The sequence below is a fragment of the Perna viridis genome, chromosome 5 (genome assembly GCF_037379345.1).
Source record: "Perna viridis isolate PV_CMFRI_1.1 ecotype Kerala chromosome 5, ASM3737934v1, whole genome shotgun sequence".
NCBI lineage: Eukaryota > Metazoa > Mollusca > Bivalvia > Mytilida > Mytilidae > Perna > Perna viridis.
The window spans coordinates 26,603,043-26,617,571 of NC_142449.1; the positions used below are offsets into that span (position 1 = coordinate 26,603,043).

Consider the following 14,529-nt stretch of genomic DNA (forward strand, 5'->3'; position numbering starts at 1 on the left):
TAATGATTTCTATATATACCCCTATCTTGTGAAAACACTGGGATTTCCCATGCTATTTATAGACCCTTCACTTCCGGTGACCAGTACTGCACTGCAAGTCTGCTAATCCCACATGCCATTCTGAGGATTGTGAGCTGACATATGTAGAATCATGCTGATATATAGTGCTCTGCAGGTTAAAGTTAAGGTAAAGTCCAGAGAAGCCATTGAATATTGTGAAATTAGCATAGAAGCCTATGGGAAGTGGAATTAGTGGTTTCTAGCCTTAAGATGAAGCCATGGCAAAATGAAAAGTTTCTTGAAATAGCTTTAAACTACTTGAAGATCTTGTAAACTTTGCCACGAGAGGAAAACACTACAAAAATCCTTCAAAATATGCATTTTTTTAAGTTATAGGTCCAAATTATGGAAAATTGGTCTTTTTGGCTGATTTTTATGTCCTATCTTGTAAAAAGTGTAGAAAATTTAGTAAAAATATTAAATATTAAACTTTGAGGCTATATTTGCCTAAATATGGTGGTAATCAGCACTTGAAATCAAGTTTTGTGTAGATTTGAGCAAAAATTAGGTTAGAAATGAGGAAAAACTCACTTTCATTACTGCAGTTAAGGCCATATAAGCATTCCCCTATGGCAACATGGAAAATCCATTTTTGAGAATTTTTTTTACTTTAGGTGCCCTTTTCTGGTCATGTTTTAATGTGAAAACACTGTATTTACAAATTTAAAGCCAAAGATATCACCTTTTGTGAAAATTTAAAGATTTAGGATTTTTGACATGTGATCAAGAAAAAGGGGGAGGCATGTCAGAAATAAATTTTTAAAAATAGACCAATTTTTCAGAAAATGATTACTTTTAAAACTATCTCTTTATTAATATTGTTAAAAAACAAGTTGTGATTGATTTTTTTATTTGAAAAGTCAAAAAAGGTTCTTTGCAAATATTTAATGCATTTAAGTATGGTAGAATATTGTCACTTTTTTGCTCGCGCAACTTGGTTACCCTATATTTAAAAATCAAATATTTAAAAAAGTGCTTGTCACATTTCACTGAAACTTTGCAAATGCATTCAGTATGTGTGTAGGAAGATACCTGTATAGTTATTTATTTTTTCTAAGACAAAAAGTGACTGTTTAGGTTACAGACCACCAATTCAACCAATGAGCATTTGGAACGTACATAAAAATAGTCCTGCACAGAAATTACCCCTGTTCCTCATAGTGCTGTGAAAAAAGTTCTCATCTTATTTTAAAAAATTAAACAGTTTCTGAAAGGAAAAACATTTCTGTACAATTTATAGGTGCATTTTGCTTCTTGTGATGTGAAGCCTAATCTCCATATTGATTTCTATATATACCCCTATCTTGTGAAAACACTGGGATTTCCCATGCTATTTATAGACCCTTCACTTCCGGTGACCAGTACTGCACTGCAAGTCTGCTAATCCCACATGCCATTCTGAGGATTGTGAGCTGACATATGTAGAATCATGCTGATATATAGTGCTCTGCAGGTTAAAGTTAAGGTAAAGTCCAGAGAAGCCATTGAATATTGTGAAATTAGCATAGAAGCCTATGGGAAGTGGAATTAGTGGTTTCTAGCCTTTTGTTCCTGGGTCCCAATTTTGCGGTTTAGGGAAAAATTATCAGTTCACAAATTCTTGAATTTGTGGATTTGAAAAGTCTATCATACAAACAAAAGGGAAATTTTCTTTTTGTTGGGACCCAAATTTCGTGATTTACCAAATTGAAGAAAACACCAAAATTTGGTACCCCACAAACAATAATACTTTTACAGTAATCCAAAAGTTAAGTTTTAAATATGTTACAAGACCTAGTGAAAGGCAACAAAAGTTGGGGGTAGGGTTCAGGGTACTTTTTTTTCTACTGCCTAACAGTTTTGAATCTGATTTCAGCCACAACAACAACTGAATCAAAAACTTGGAGTGAGAAATGTGGTATGTTTTGGGAAGATACCAAAATTAAGGATGTGTGTTACCATTTTGGCTATGAACTAGTTGATTGGATGACAGCTAGGACTAAATGTGATGATTTAGGAGGAAGTCTTATAAGTATAACTTCACTAAATGAACAGTATTACTTGGCAGGTCAGTATATCATGTCACTGTAAATTTTACTCCATTCATTAGAATGGGGCTATATTGCAATCACCTTACAAACAAACATCATAATAGGATAATACATTTTTCTGTAACATATTTTTCATCTTCGTGGGAAAGCCAAGATATTTGGTATATTGTGTTTGCATGTTGACTTATACTTTAACTATAACATGAGATTGATGTAAAAAGGTGAATACAAATGTTCCAGTGATTTTTAGGGGTTGCGTCCCTTACCCTAGGTCTACCTCCTAAAAAAAAGGAAAGGGTGTTTCTTTTATTACAAGACTAACTTTCTCCAGTTAAGCCTTACGTTGTTTGGCAGATTTACTTTTGAATTTGAAATAGAAGGACTCTTGTTGTCTCTTAAACACCTTTTCTCTGATACATTGTGTTATGGTCATCAGAATCAGCATCGATGTGGAGAAAGGTAATGTTATAAAACTCCAAAAAGATGAACAATGATTCAAACATTTGTATTAAGGAGGTAAACCTTAAGTAAGGGACACAACTCTTAAAAATCATTGGAATGTTTGTATTCAGGCTTTTTATGTAAATCTCATGTAAACATCAATGTAACTTGGATTGATTTCATTCTTTTTCAAGTGAAAGTGCGAAAGGTTTAGGTGAAATTGAATATGATACAAACATATCACTGTTTTCAAGAGTCATGCCCCTTACTCTAGGTCTAACTCCTTAATCATTACCAGTGTTACCTACGGTAAAAGCAGATCAAGTAAATGTCCATCCTCCGTCATGTTTAGGGTGTACCTACTGTGTAGTCTGGAACTCAAAAAGTATCTTACCAAAATTATTCAAACTTTGTACTGTGTTTATATACATATTGAAAATGTGGACCTCCTATTATGATGTTTGTTTGTTGGGGTTTAATGTCCGAGCAGCAATATTTCAGCTATATTCAGACGATGAACATGAAATTGATGATAAAATGAACATGAAATGATGACGAAATGAAAAAGGGATGGGACACAAGGACAATAGGGTCGACAAATTTTGATTGCCACTGGAAATAGGGATAGGTGGGTAGGGTCGGGCAATTTAGCTTCCTGTGGCGGAGCCCTATGGTTCCTACTCCGGGAAAATACCACAGTAGGGTTCTTTAACGTGTGAGGAACGTGGCATCTTTCCCAACACGGTGCACCACTATGGTTTGCGGTAAGGTTTTCCGTATTATAGCCTGACAACCCCAGCATGTAACACGCCAGGGGTACCCCATTCCACCACCTGGGGCACACATCCCAGTTGCTCTGTGGGCAGAGCGCCCTAGCCCCCGGCTAGGGTTCTGAGCACTATTTAGTCGCCTTTTACAACAAGCTTAGCGCTGCTGCAGGCCTATTCTTTTATCACCCGGACCTGTACGGGGATCCTATTATGAAGAAATTTGATTAATTTGTCCCACATTTTTATCATTTTAAACACTTTTCTTCTGCAGTATATGCTTATCTTTAGTACATTACTGAATTTGAAAATTTTAAGCCATACTCTAGATTTTGACTTGCTTATTGTTTATATACATATTGAAGATAATTATGTGCTGACACAGGTCCAGACATGTACGGTCATGTTTTTAAGAATAAGTAAAATTCAGAAAAATTACATCACACTTTTGTTGAACTTTTTTCCAGGTGCAATTAAAAAGAGTAAAATAAGTCCTTACTGGATTGGTGCCAACAGTCGGGGAGGCAATGAGGGGTGGAGATGGTCTGATGGAAGCCCATTCTCACTACTACATTGGATGCCTGGTATGTTATTATTGTGTGCCCTTTATTTTATTGAGTTTATTACATACGATAGTGAAAAATGGTGATGTTTGGAAAAGGTCCCGCAAGGTTACCTTAACTTTGATAGATTCATTCGCAGATCATTATTTTATTCTATAATAGTAACTTGATCATTTTCCATTGTTCTTGGTGCCTGATGTTTTATGTCTCAGGCTACTGCAGTGATTCTAGAAGTCATATCTGCATTTCCAATGACAATATTAGGTCAAATTGACTATGACCTTGCCTGATTGAATACATCACGGTGAAACATCACATCTTGCCCTTTTGGGCTCACTGTGATATTTTCTGTCTTGACTTCAAAATTACTGTTATTAAGAGTAATCAAGGGAACCAAGATTCTAGTGGAAATCAATGTAAACATGAAATAACCAAAATAATATGTCCTCTGCTTTTCTAGAAACACCTGCTGAGTTGCTCATAAAAAGTCAAATCCGGGGTAGAAGAAAAGAGGAAAGGAAAATTATGACTTTTGAACAAATCAGTTCTCATGGTGCAGATATTAAATAGCATGTTATATCTGCCTCAAATGTCTTTGTGTTGTATGCCTTGAATGTATTACATTAGCGAACTTATCTGGAAGATTTTAAAATAATTCCCTTTTATTCTGCAGTAAGTAGCACACTTATTACTTAGTAAAAACTACAGTGAACAAAATCAAAGTAGTAAAGTGAACCAACTGTTAATAAAAATCACTAAACGATTTAATACTTGTCCATTTAAGAGTCAAGCAGGTTGTCACTTAAACTTCAAATTGATATGCGATATGAAAGAATGTACAATTTCAGTCTTGGGCAAGATGTACTATTTTCTGGGTGGGATGATAATTTCTTTCAGTGTATATCAGTTGGAGACCCAAATCTTTGTTTCAGGAGTTGCTCCCCCTTTTGATGGAACATTTGTCAGTTTCTTGTATTATTTTGACATGAAATGATCATTAGTAGCCTGGAGCCTCCTTTTCAATACATCAGTTTCTTTTCAGATCAACCAAACGGTGCTGATGAGAATGAAGAGTGTGCAGCCATTGTTACTACTGTTGGACAATGGGAAGATAAGCAGTGTAGTGAAAAACTTGGTTTTATTTGTAGAAAATCTGGTATGACATAATTTGTTGGATTAATGTTTTGCAACATTTTTTTACACCTACTTTTGAGGAATGTATTCTCTTTTTAAACAGTTAGAAGATAAAAAGTTGGCATAGGTAATGCGATGGAGATTAAAATTTTAAGAATGAGCCATTTTCTAATTCAACCAAAATTTCTTTTGATCATTCTTTTTAACATTTTCTGATTGAATGGGGTATTTTTAGCATGGTTTTGAAATCTTGGCCCATATACATCTCAGATCATGACCACTTGGCCTGTAATGAGAATATTCAATATTCAAATTAATACAATTTTTAAATTTTTTTAAAGAAATTGGTGTCATTAGGTTCCAGTATATATATAGGTCACTGCAGATAACTTTATGACATTTTTTGGAAATAAAGCTATATTGAGACACTTAAACAAGCAAATCCAACATTTTTTTTCCTGTAAAAAGTATATATTTTTCAAAACCTTACATTATGGAGATCCTTGAAAAAAAAGATAGATATTATTTTCTGTTTTGTTATGAAAATCAGTAGCCATAGTAACATAATAAAATTATACATCAGTTTTCATAACAAATTTTGGGTGCCTTCCCAAAAACAATTGTCAAAAAATAGGTTTTCTAAAATATCAGGCATTTACAAACTGCCAGAAAAAGTAAGTTGGCATGGTATTATTGTAATTAAGCAATTTGTTCATGATTTTAATTCTTAAAGTTCGTGTGAAATTTTGCATTTTTGAAAAACAGCCAATTGGCGCAGGGAAGAGAACCCAATCTGGTGAGGACCTGAATGTTTCTGGATATCTTAAAGCATGCATTTTACACGTCTTTACCTTCACAAGTATTGGATCTATTTATGTACAAATGCTCTACTACCCACAATCAATATTTCCACCAAGTTTCACCTTTTATTTTTAAGTTTTACAAAATTAGACCAGGTCAGTTTTGTGTTCAAAACAGTGCACCTGAATCTCATTTGTATAGTGCAACCTCAGAGTATATTTGTGAATTTTTATATTGAGTTTGTACTTCTTTGCATTTTATTCTGTTGATACATTCATGGCATTAGCTGGTTTAAAATTCCAGACAAAATTCACAGTGGCCGTCTGTCCCATCCCAAGATTCCCATTTCATTATTAAAACTAATAGCAAAGATTCTTTTTGAAAATGTTTTCAGATACTAATTCACCAATTATTGACTAAAAACAAGTTTCAGAAAATTTTATTCATGGGCCGATTTGTCATGATCTAAGATGTCTGTGGGCTGAGATGTCAGGTATTCTTTTCAGCTGGAATGTTATAAATGGCACATAAACGGCACATTTATGTCTTTGATTCTAATAAGTGTATATGTTAATATTTTTTGTGTGAGAATCTGTAGTGTCTATTTATTGTATACCCCTAATCAACAAGGAGTCCATGTCTGTCTGCCTGACAGAGATTTATAGGATTACTCCATGATAAATACATTGTATACAGTGGAACCTGTCTAAACCAAACATTGAAAACCAGAAAATTGGACTAATCTAGACATTATTTTAATTGCCTTCATATCTGTTTAAATGGATTTTGAACCTTGGTAAACCAAACAACTGTCTAAACTGAACACCAGTCTAAACTGAACATCTGTCTAAACCAAACACCTGTCTAAATCTAGCACCTGTCTAAACCAAACACCTGTCTAAATCTAACACCTGCTAAAATGAACCTGTTTGAAAGTCCAAAAGGGTTTCTTTGTTTCGACAGGTTTCACTGTAGATGTACATGACAATGTAGTATTGATTACTGTGAAAGTGCTATTGTTCATGGGGTACCAATTTTCGTGGGTGGGCTTTACCACAAAATTTGGTTCCCAATGAAAGCAGATTCCCATTGATGTCTATACTGGAATCCTCTAAACCACAAATATAAGAACTCACATACTTGTGTATCTTCCCTAATTCACAAGAATTGGTATCCATGAATTGAAGTACTTTCACAGTATATAATGATAAAACTATTGTAAGAACGTCAGTGCTAAGTTCATAATTTCATTGAGATATTCCTTGAAAATCTTTTTTTCATTTCTAGGATTTAATAAACCAGAACTTCTTTCTTGTAAACTATTATTTAAAATTTTAAAATGATAAAATCTGTGTATTCAATTGTCTCTCTTTACCCTACATTTCAGTTGCTAGCCCAGAACCTCCACCAATACCACCAGAATCACCAAGAGTTGGGGAAGGTTTGTTCACCTTATCTATCGTTTTGTCCATATGCTAGAGCAGAAATAAGTTATGGTCCATTGATTTTCTCAGCTTTTACTAGGCAGAATATTTATATTTTGATGCACAGCTTTTGGCATGATAAATTGTAGTTTTTCTCTTATTTTCAGTTTTGGGTGAATTCCTTTTAACAAACTCTATATGATTTAAAATGAGTGTTGGAATTGTTAGTGCAATACCTTGTTTTGTAATTATACCCCTAACAAACAAAGTTTGGAGGTATTTAGGAATCACCTTGTCTGTCTGTTGGTCGGTCCGTCCATCCGTCTGTCTACATTTCTTGTAAGCACAACAACTCCTGAACATTTGTTGTAAATTTTGATGAAATCTAATAGGAAGGTTGGGTATCACGTATTAATATGCATGAAGGAATGTAATTACTTTTTGAGGACTCCAAAGGCAGATAATCCAAATTAAGGCTTTACATGTTTAAACCTTGCGAGTGCAACTCCTTCTAAAGTGCTCAAGGGATTTTGATGAAATTTTATAGGAAGGTTGGGTATCATATGTAGATGTGCATGAAGGAATATAATTACTGTTGGATGATGCCAAAAGGAGATAATCTATCAAATGTTTTCCATTAAAATCCATTTGAAGCTGAGTGTATTCTTTTTGTGATCTTGCTCACAATACTTCTAGTTACATTTTGTTCGTTCATAATTATCTTGTGAGTGATATTTGGCAACCAGTGTAAGCTTGCTATATTGTAATAATATACTATCAACACAAAGAAAATCTGTCATTGATTTGAAAAAAAAATGATAAAAGCAAAAACTGATTGGCTTTGGCAAGCAATTGCAAGTTGATTATCCTATTTATTATATAGATTTTCTTCATAATTTATCAGTGTTTTCAACATGAATTTTAAATTCTGTGATTGGCAGATTGATATCAAAGTTGTGACATTTTGGCAGTAGAAAGTCTGAGAGAGAAATAACTGAATTTATTCCACATTGTGAATTATCAATATTTATTACACTTGGAACATTTGATAAAATTCACTGCTATCTATAGAATAATACTGAAATAATTGTTAGTTCACAGAATTCTTTTCTATGAAGAATTTTTTTTCATTACAGATCAAATGTATGGCTGTCCAGAGGGCTGGTTTACATATCAGTCAAACTGTTATTTGATTGCAAGGAATAAAACAAATTGGAAAGGTGCCAGGTCTGCATGTAGAAAGGAAGACGCCGATTTAGTGTCCATAAATGGGGAAGGGGAACAAGATTTCCTCACAAGTCAGATTCCTTCAAGTAAGATAATTTTATTTTAATTTGTTCAATTTTTACCCCACCTAGAAAGTGTTTTTCTTTCTATTTTCTTTCGTTCATGGCAGATGATCATTTGGAATTCAATTGCGATTCTGTTTTAAAAAATGTTTTTTGCATTATGACGTAATTCGGAATGGGCAAAATTTCTTTATATGTCTGCAAAATTTTGAGACACATACATGTAATTACACTGCTTACATCAGTGTCATTATTGTCTACTGTAAACACTGGAATTAATTTAGGGTGATCATTAAATTGATCCCAGTGGGACGGGTAGTGTATTGGAATCCCCTTGTCCGTTTGTCTGTCCACATTTTTGTTGCAATTATCATGTCTCCCAATGGATGGATTTTAAAGTGTTAATGACTTATTTTATAAATAAATATATAAATAAATGTAAATCTTTATATTGTCCTTCTTTTATATTTATGTTTTACTGTTATTATTCTTCAGCATTGGATTTTTAATTGCATTTAATTTCTAATCAATAGAGAAAAAAGATATGGATGAATGAATATCTTTGACCACTTTCATTGGTCAGAACCTTATCAAACACATTTTCTAGTAGAATTGGTATGATTCAGACTAAACTTTCCTGTTTAGATGGGATCATTTTCCAGGTGCTGTGCCTATAATATATATAGTTAATTTTGCTTATGTTCATAAAAGAATTTCCTTGATTTAAATGGCTAAAAGCCTAATTTGAAATTAAGTTGTTTTTTTTTTTTGGTTTCCAGAAATTTTCTAACCCAAGCGGATTAACAGTTATGGGAAGTGGGCTTTAATTCTTTACTACAATTACAAGGTAATCACAGAGCGAGTATTTTACATAAATAACGTAGGTGTATGGGGCCTAAGCTGATAAAACACTTGTTTCAACTGTTTTGATGTTCAGTACTTAATCTTATTTTCAGAGATGTGTTTTAATGTCCACTCAAGTGACACAAAATGTGATGAATGGGCTCAGAAAGGAGAATGTTCAAAAAATCCTGTGTGGATGTCCAAGAACTGCCATCTGAGTTGTAATATGTGTATGAGAGACTGTAAAAACTTGCATATCTCGAATGAATGTGACTTCTGGGCTAAAGTTGGAGAATGCAGCAAGAATCCTACGTATATGCTGAAGAATTGTGCCTTTTCTTGTGGTATTTGTGATGGCGGTATGTTCTGTTATCTTATTTTCAGAAATATCCACTCAAATGGCCTTGAGCTGACATTTTTCATCCTGCTGGAGATGTTGTCTTTTGGACATATTCACCATGTCCATTCTCATTATATCTGTAACTGTATTGAAACTGGGGTACTGGTTGTTAAATTTTGTAAGGTTTAATCAAACAGTGAATGATAATCCTCGATGAAATATTCCATTTACTTGTACAAATTACATGGTATCTTTCATTTTGTAGAAGGATTCTTTGATTCTGTCTATTAAATCAGTATTTGAGAATGAGAATTGTGATGTAGCAACTTCATTCTGACAGAATAGAATTAAGGAAAGTTGACTTCTGTCATGGGTGCCATGTAAAATTTTGTTAATTTGGATGAAATTGTGTTATCAGTACTGTAAAAGTATAATTTTTTTGCTATTTTTGGGTGTAATAAAATGCATGAAAAATAGTATCTGCGAAGTTGATTTTTAACACTTTGTAATACTAATCATTTTTTTAAACTGCAAAAAATTGATACTTGCCAATATATTCAGTTGACATGGCCTACGAAAATTAGCAACCGTGATAATAATACCTTTATAATATTTGACGTCCCCCTATATTTTACAATTAGGGGTTCACAATTTACTTTCAAGATAGGATAGTTCTAGACTTTTTGGAGTTTTGAATCAGTAGTCTACATGAGGAAAATCAAGAGCCCTCAATGAAGTGTTAATTTGAAAGATTGAAGGTCTAGGACCCAGTTAAATGGAATTTCAAAGTTTTTAGTTTTGAAATTTAGGGTCTCAGACCTCAAACTACTATTGATTTGAACCTTTAACATGGTCATAATACAATTTCATATATATTAGTTCAGAAGAAATTACCCACTTTCTTATTCTACTTGTGTTAGATTTTCCCCAATAATGGTACAATCTTGCATTTCCAGGGGTATATGGAGGATTTTGGACAGGTTTGAACGACCACAACTATCAGATGTCATTTGAATGGTCAGATGATTCAAAAGTCACTTACACAAAGTGGGCAAAAAATGAACCTAATAATTGGAATGGTCAAACCAGGGAAGACTGTGTTATTATGCTGCTTAAGGTTAGATATATAGAATTCATATGGATGGAGCATTCCTATATATGTATATGTTCTGAACAGATGCACAGCTTAAAATGTATATTGTAGGAAGTCTCATACACTCCAGTTGTTTGAGACATTAGCAGTATAGCAACATAGGGGTGCATTATCAACAAAGTGAAATGTTTTTTTTTTCTGTACAAGTAGCTCCTTCCCTCTTAGGCATTTTTTATAACCTTAAGGAGGTAGACCTAGGGTAAGGGACACAACTCTTAAAAACCATTGGAACGTTTGTATTCAGCGTTTTACATCAATGTCATGTTAGCATCAAAGTAACTTAGACTGATTTTATTCTGTGTCAAATGAAAGCTTAGGCTTTGGTGAAATTGAATATGATGCAAACATATCACTGACTTCATGAGTTATGTCCCTTACCCTAGGTCTACCTCATTAAATCACATTATGTTGTACTCCCAGTCAACAAGTGTGTGGTATATTGGAATCAACTTGTCTTTCTGTTCATCCAATTGGCTTAATTTCATAGCAAGTATCTTGGCTTCCCATAAGATGGATAGATTTTAAATTTGGTCATAGGCTTTTTATTAATGAGGCATAAGTTTTAGATAATTTTGGGTGCTGCTTGAAATCAACTTCCTGTTAAACCAGAGAAGACTGTGTTATTATTAAGGTTAGATATTTATCAATTATGGACTTACATATATAACTTATTGACTGAGTGAAAGTCCTTAATTTAAATATTATACATGTATATGTAGATAATGTATTTTGGATATAGACGTTGTAATTTTTGCCATGATTGGCTGAGAGTAATTACGGAAAGGAATGGTTTATATCCAGATCTAAATTTAGAAGTATAGCATCAAAATACATATAAATAGAAGCAAGGTCATTATATTTAAAAATAGAAACAGTATTTGTAGTTGATCATATAAATTCATTAAAAGGACAAGTTAAAAGGGCAACAGGTGTATCATGCACTGAAAGTGCAGCTCTTTATTTGGGTTTCCAGAAATTTGTAAGCAATTTTTGATGCAGTCTGATATCAACTACATGTACGAGTAGAGTTATATTGGGGTATCTAGCATAACAGCATGTGCAACTTCATATTATGAGCATATCTACAACGTTAAAAAAGTTGTAAAACTTCAATGTTGTTCAGAAACAAAAAAAATTTTTAAAATTTTGACTTATTGGAAATTTCTGTGAATTATAATTGTGTAAATTTCTTTTTGTTTTGAACTTGCAAGGGTAAATGTAATAGTGTTAAGTGAAAAAATTGTATTGAAGGCCACAAAAAACAACAATAAGCAAGAATACTATAGTTACTTAATAATTCCTCTTTGTCTTCAGTATGACATAAGGCTGCACTATTTTTCTCTACACATAGGTCTCTCTTTTATCAATTCTGAACCTTTCCCCATGAAAGCTCACCATCTTTCAGTTCTTCCACTACTTTCTCTGTAATATTTTGTTTTACCAATAAAGGCTTTTTCTTTCCAGGAATAGATGCTGATAAAACAATATGTATAAAAATAATAATGTTTCAGAATGGTTACTGGAATGATGCAAACTGTAATATGGTACAACCAGGATATATTTGTGAGAAGAGGAAACAAATCATTGATAAAGTCACAGAATCGCCATTGTCTGTTGGTTGTGTTAATGTAAGTCACATTATTTTGTTCCTTAAGAACATACAGAAAATCCCTCACTTAAACTCTATAGCGAATCAACTGGTTGTGTCTGTGTAAGACTCAATAATGAGGACCTTACCTTCAGTAAAAAAAATTTCAAGAATTAGCCTGAATCTACACTATACATGGAGAATGTACCCTTTTACATGTATAGTACTAGTATAAAACAATGAAATTACACATCACTTTACTAGCCCAAATCTTTTTTGATACCCTTACTTGAAAAGTAAGCAGTACTGTAAAAGTACTATTGTTTGTGGGGTACCAATTTTTGTGGTTTTCGTGGGTAGATCAAACATAAAGTCCCTGATTCACAGAATTGGTATTAATGAATTAAAGTACTTTCACAGTATATCAGTATATATTGTGATCATGCTGTCTGTTTGTCAATCTGTAGTGCTAATACACAACTCTTTCCGACCGCTGAATGGAATTCAATGAAACTTTTAGACATTTGTTATCATATTATGCCATTGTGCACCTCTTATTTTGTTTTCAGTCAGTTTTTAGGGTTTCTTATACGGTTTCTAGGTAGGGCAGCTGGCATATCAACAAATGAGATTTTTTCTAGTTTTACAAAACCCAGACTTCAGGCTTGTGGCTGAAAGCAAGCACTGCAATATGTTGCAAATTACTAAACTTACACTGTGTCAGTTGTGTTATCGAACTAATGTGGGCTTCACTATTACATGTACATGGCAAGTACCTTTAAGTAGTGATTCAACCTTTTGAGTCATTTCCTGTCTTAGCAGTTATTTCATTATATCTCCTGCTTTAAAACTGGGGGGTATTTAGTAATCATAGTGTGTGTCCTTCCATCCTTCTGCACCGTTTTGTCTTTAACCTTGATCCTAGAATATTTGGTTGGTTTGCCTGCATTTTAATAACAATAATAATTAATGTACCTGGTGACTTGAGATGTGGATGCCAAATCTGGTTGTATCTATTAAATATAAGTATTTGTAAGAATCAGGCAAAATGGGAAGAGTCAGAAACATGCATGACAAAAGCCCACTGATCCGACATTATAATTTCACTCCAAGATCATTTCTCTGTTTGAAAAGACCGCCATTTGATCTCTGCATCCCTGGATTTGCTCAGAAATTTTTCAACAGAATGTTAGAAAAATGAGGTTTTGACAAAGCTATGTGCCATGCATTTCAATGAAATTATAAGTCAATTTTCCAAATTGATATGGAAAATCTTGTCTTTTTTCCTTTATTCTGATGGTGCTAGTCAAATGAAACTTTCAAAATGGTCAGTTTTTTCATACCATGTTTCATCAACTGCCTGATTCTTGCAGAGACTGACTTTTAAGGTGGTTAATGATATAAAAGGTGTTTTCATTATGTGCAAATATTTGCAAATTTTCATACAACCACAAAAAAAAAAAATGAAAAAAAAAAGAAAAAAAAATGAATTCATATAATGGTATGGTGCTGTGGGTATCTGTATAGTTGTCATTCTTGTCTTAGTCTTCATCTGTTTTTCATCCATAGACACTTGATTTTCGTGCAATTACTTGAATTTAAGATGATTTGTAACATTTTACCACAAGATTCCAAAGAACAAAAGAAATATGTTACTGATTTTAAAAGATTATATGATATGAACTGTATTGAAATAAGGGGCCCAAAAGGGACCAAAACAAATTTTGGAAGAATTTATCTACTGTAAACATATTAATTTTCGCGATTGCTGATTTTCATGGATTCTTTCAAGTGAACATGTTTGTGGGTATTAATTTTCGCGGTTTCAATGAATGATTTGCACTATATAGTGTTAAAAGTCAACAGCGAACATAGTGAAAATTAGTACGTTTACAGTATTAAATCCAGTGAAAGCATATGGTTGTCTACAGTATTGTTCCACAATATTCTATACTGGTTTGGTCATACTGGGATTAATTAATGAGTTAGAATTGATTCATTTAGGAATGATGGACCTAAAAGGGACCAAAAACAAGTTCTTTTCTTTTTACGAACAATAAAATAACTGTCAGTCAGTCGATGTCCTTTTGATTATA

At 33.2% G+C, this 14,529-nt stretch overlaps 1 protein-coding gene across 1 annotated transcript in view; it reads left to right on the top strand.

Annotated features, from left to right (window-relative positions):
- LOC148616871 (macrophage mannose receptor 1-like) overlaps positions 1-14,529 on the top strand; it is a 114,466-nt gene that overhangs the window by 35,915 nt on the left and 64,022 nt on the right. The window contains exons 17-24 of the mRNA XM_088584015.1: positions 1,916-2,107; positions 3,766-3,882; positions 4,904-5,017; positions 7,184-7,237; positions 8,357-8,533; positions 9,466-9,711; positions 10,649-10,809; positions 12,357-12,473. Of these exons, the coding sequence (XP_088440141.1) occupies positions 1,916-2,107; positions 3,766-3,882; positions 4,904-5,017; positions 7,184-7,237; positions 8,357-8,533; positions 9,466-9,711; positions 10,649-10,809; positions 12,357-12,473 (1,178 nt within the window). The remainder of the gene's footprint in view (positions 1-1,915; positions 2,108-3,765; positions 3,883-4,903; positions 5,018-7,183; positions 7,238-8,356; positions 8,534-9,465; positions 9,712-10,648; positions 10,810-12,356; positions 12,474-14,529) is intronic.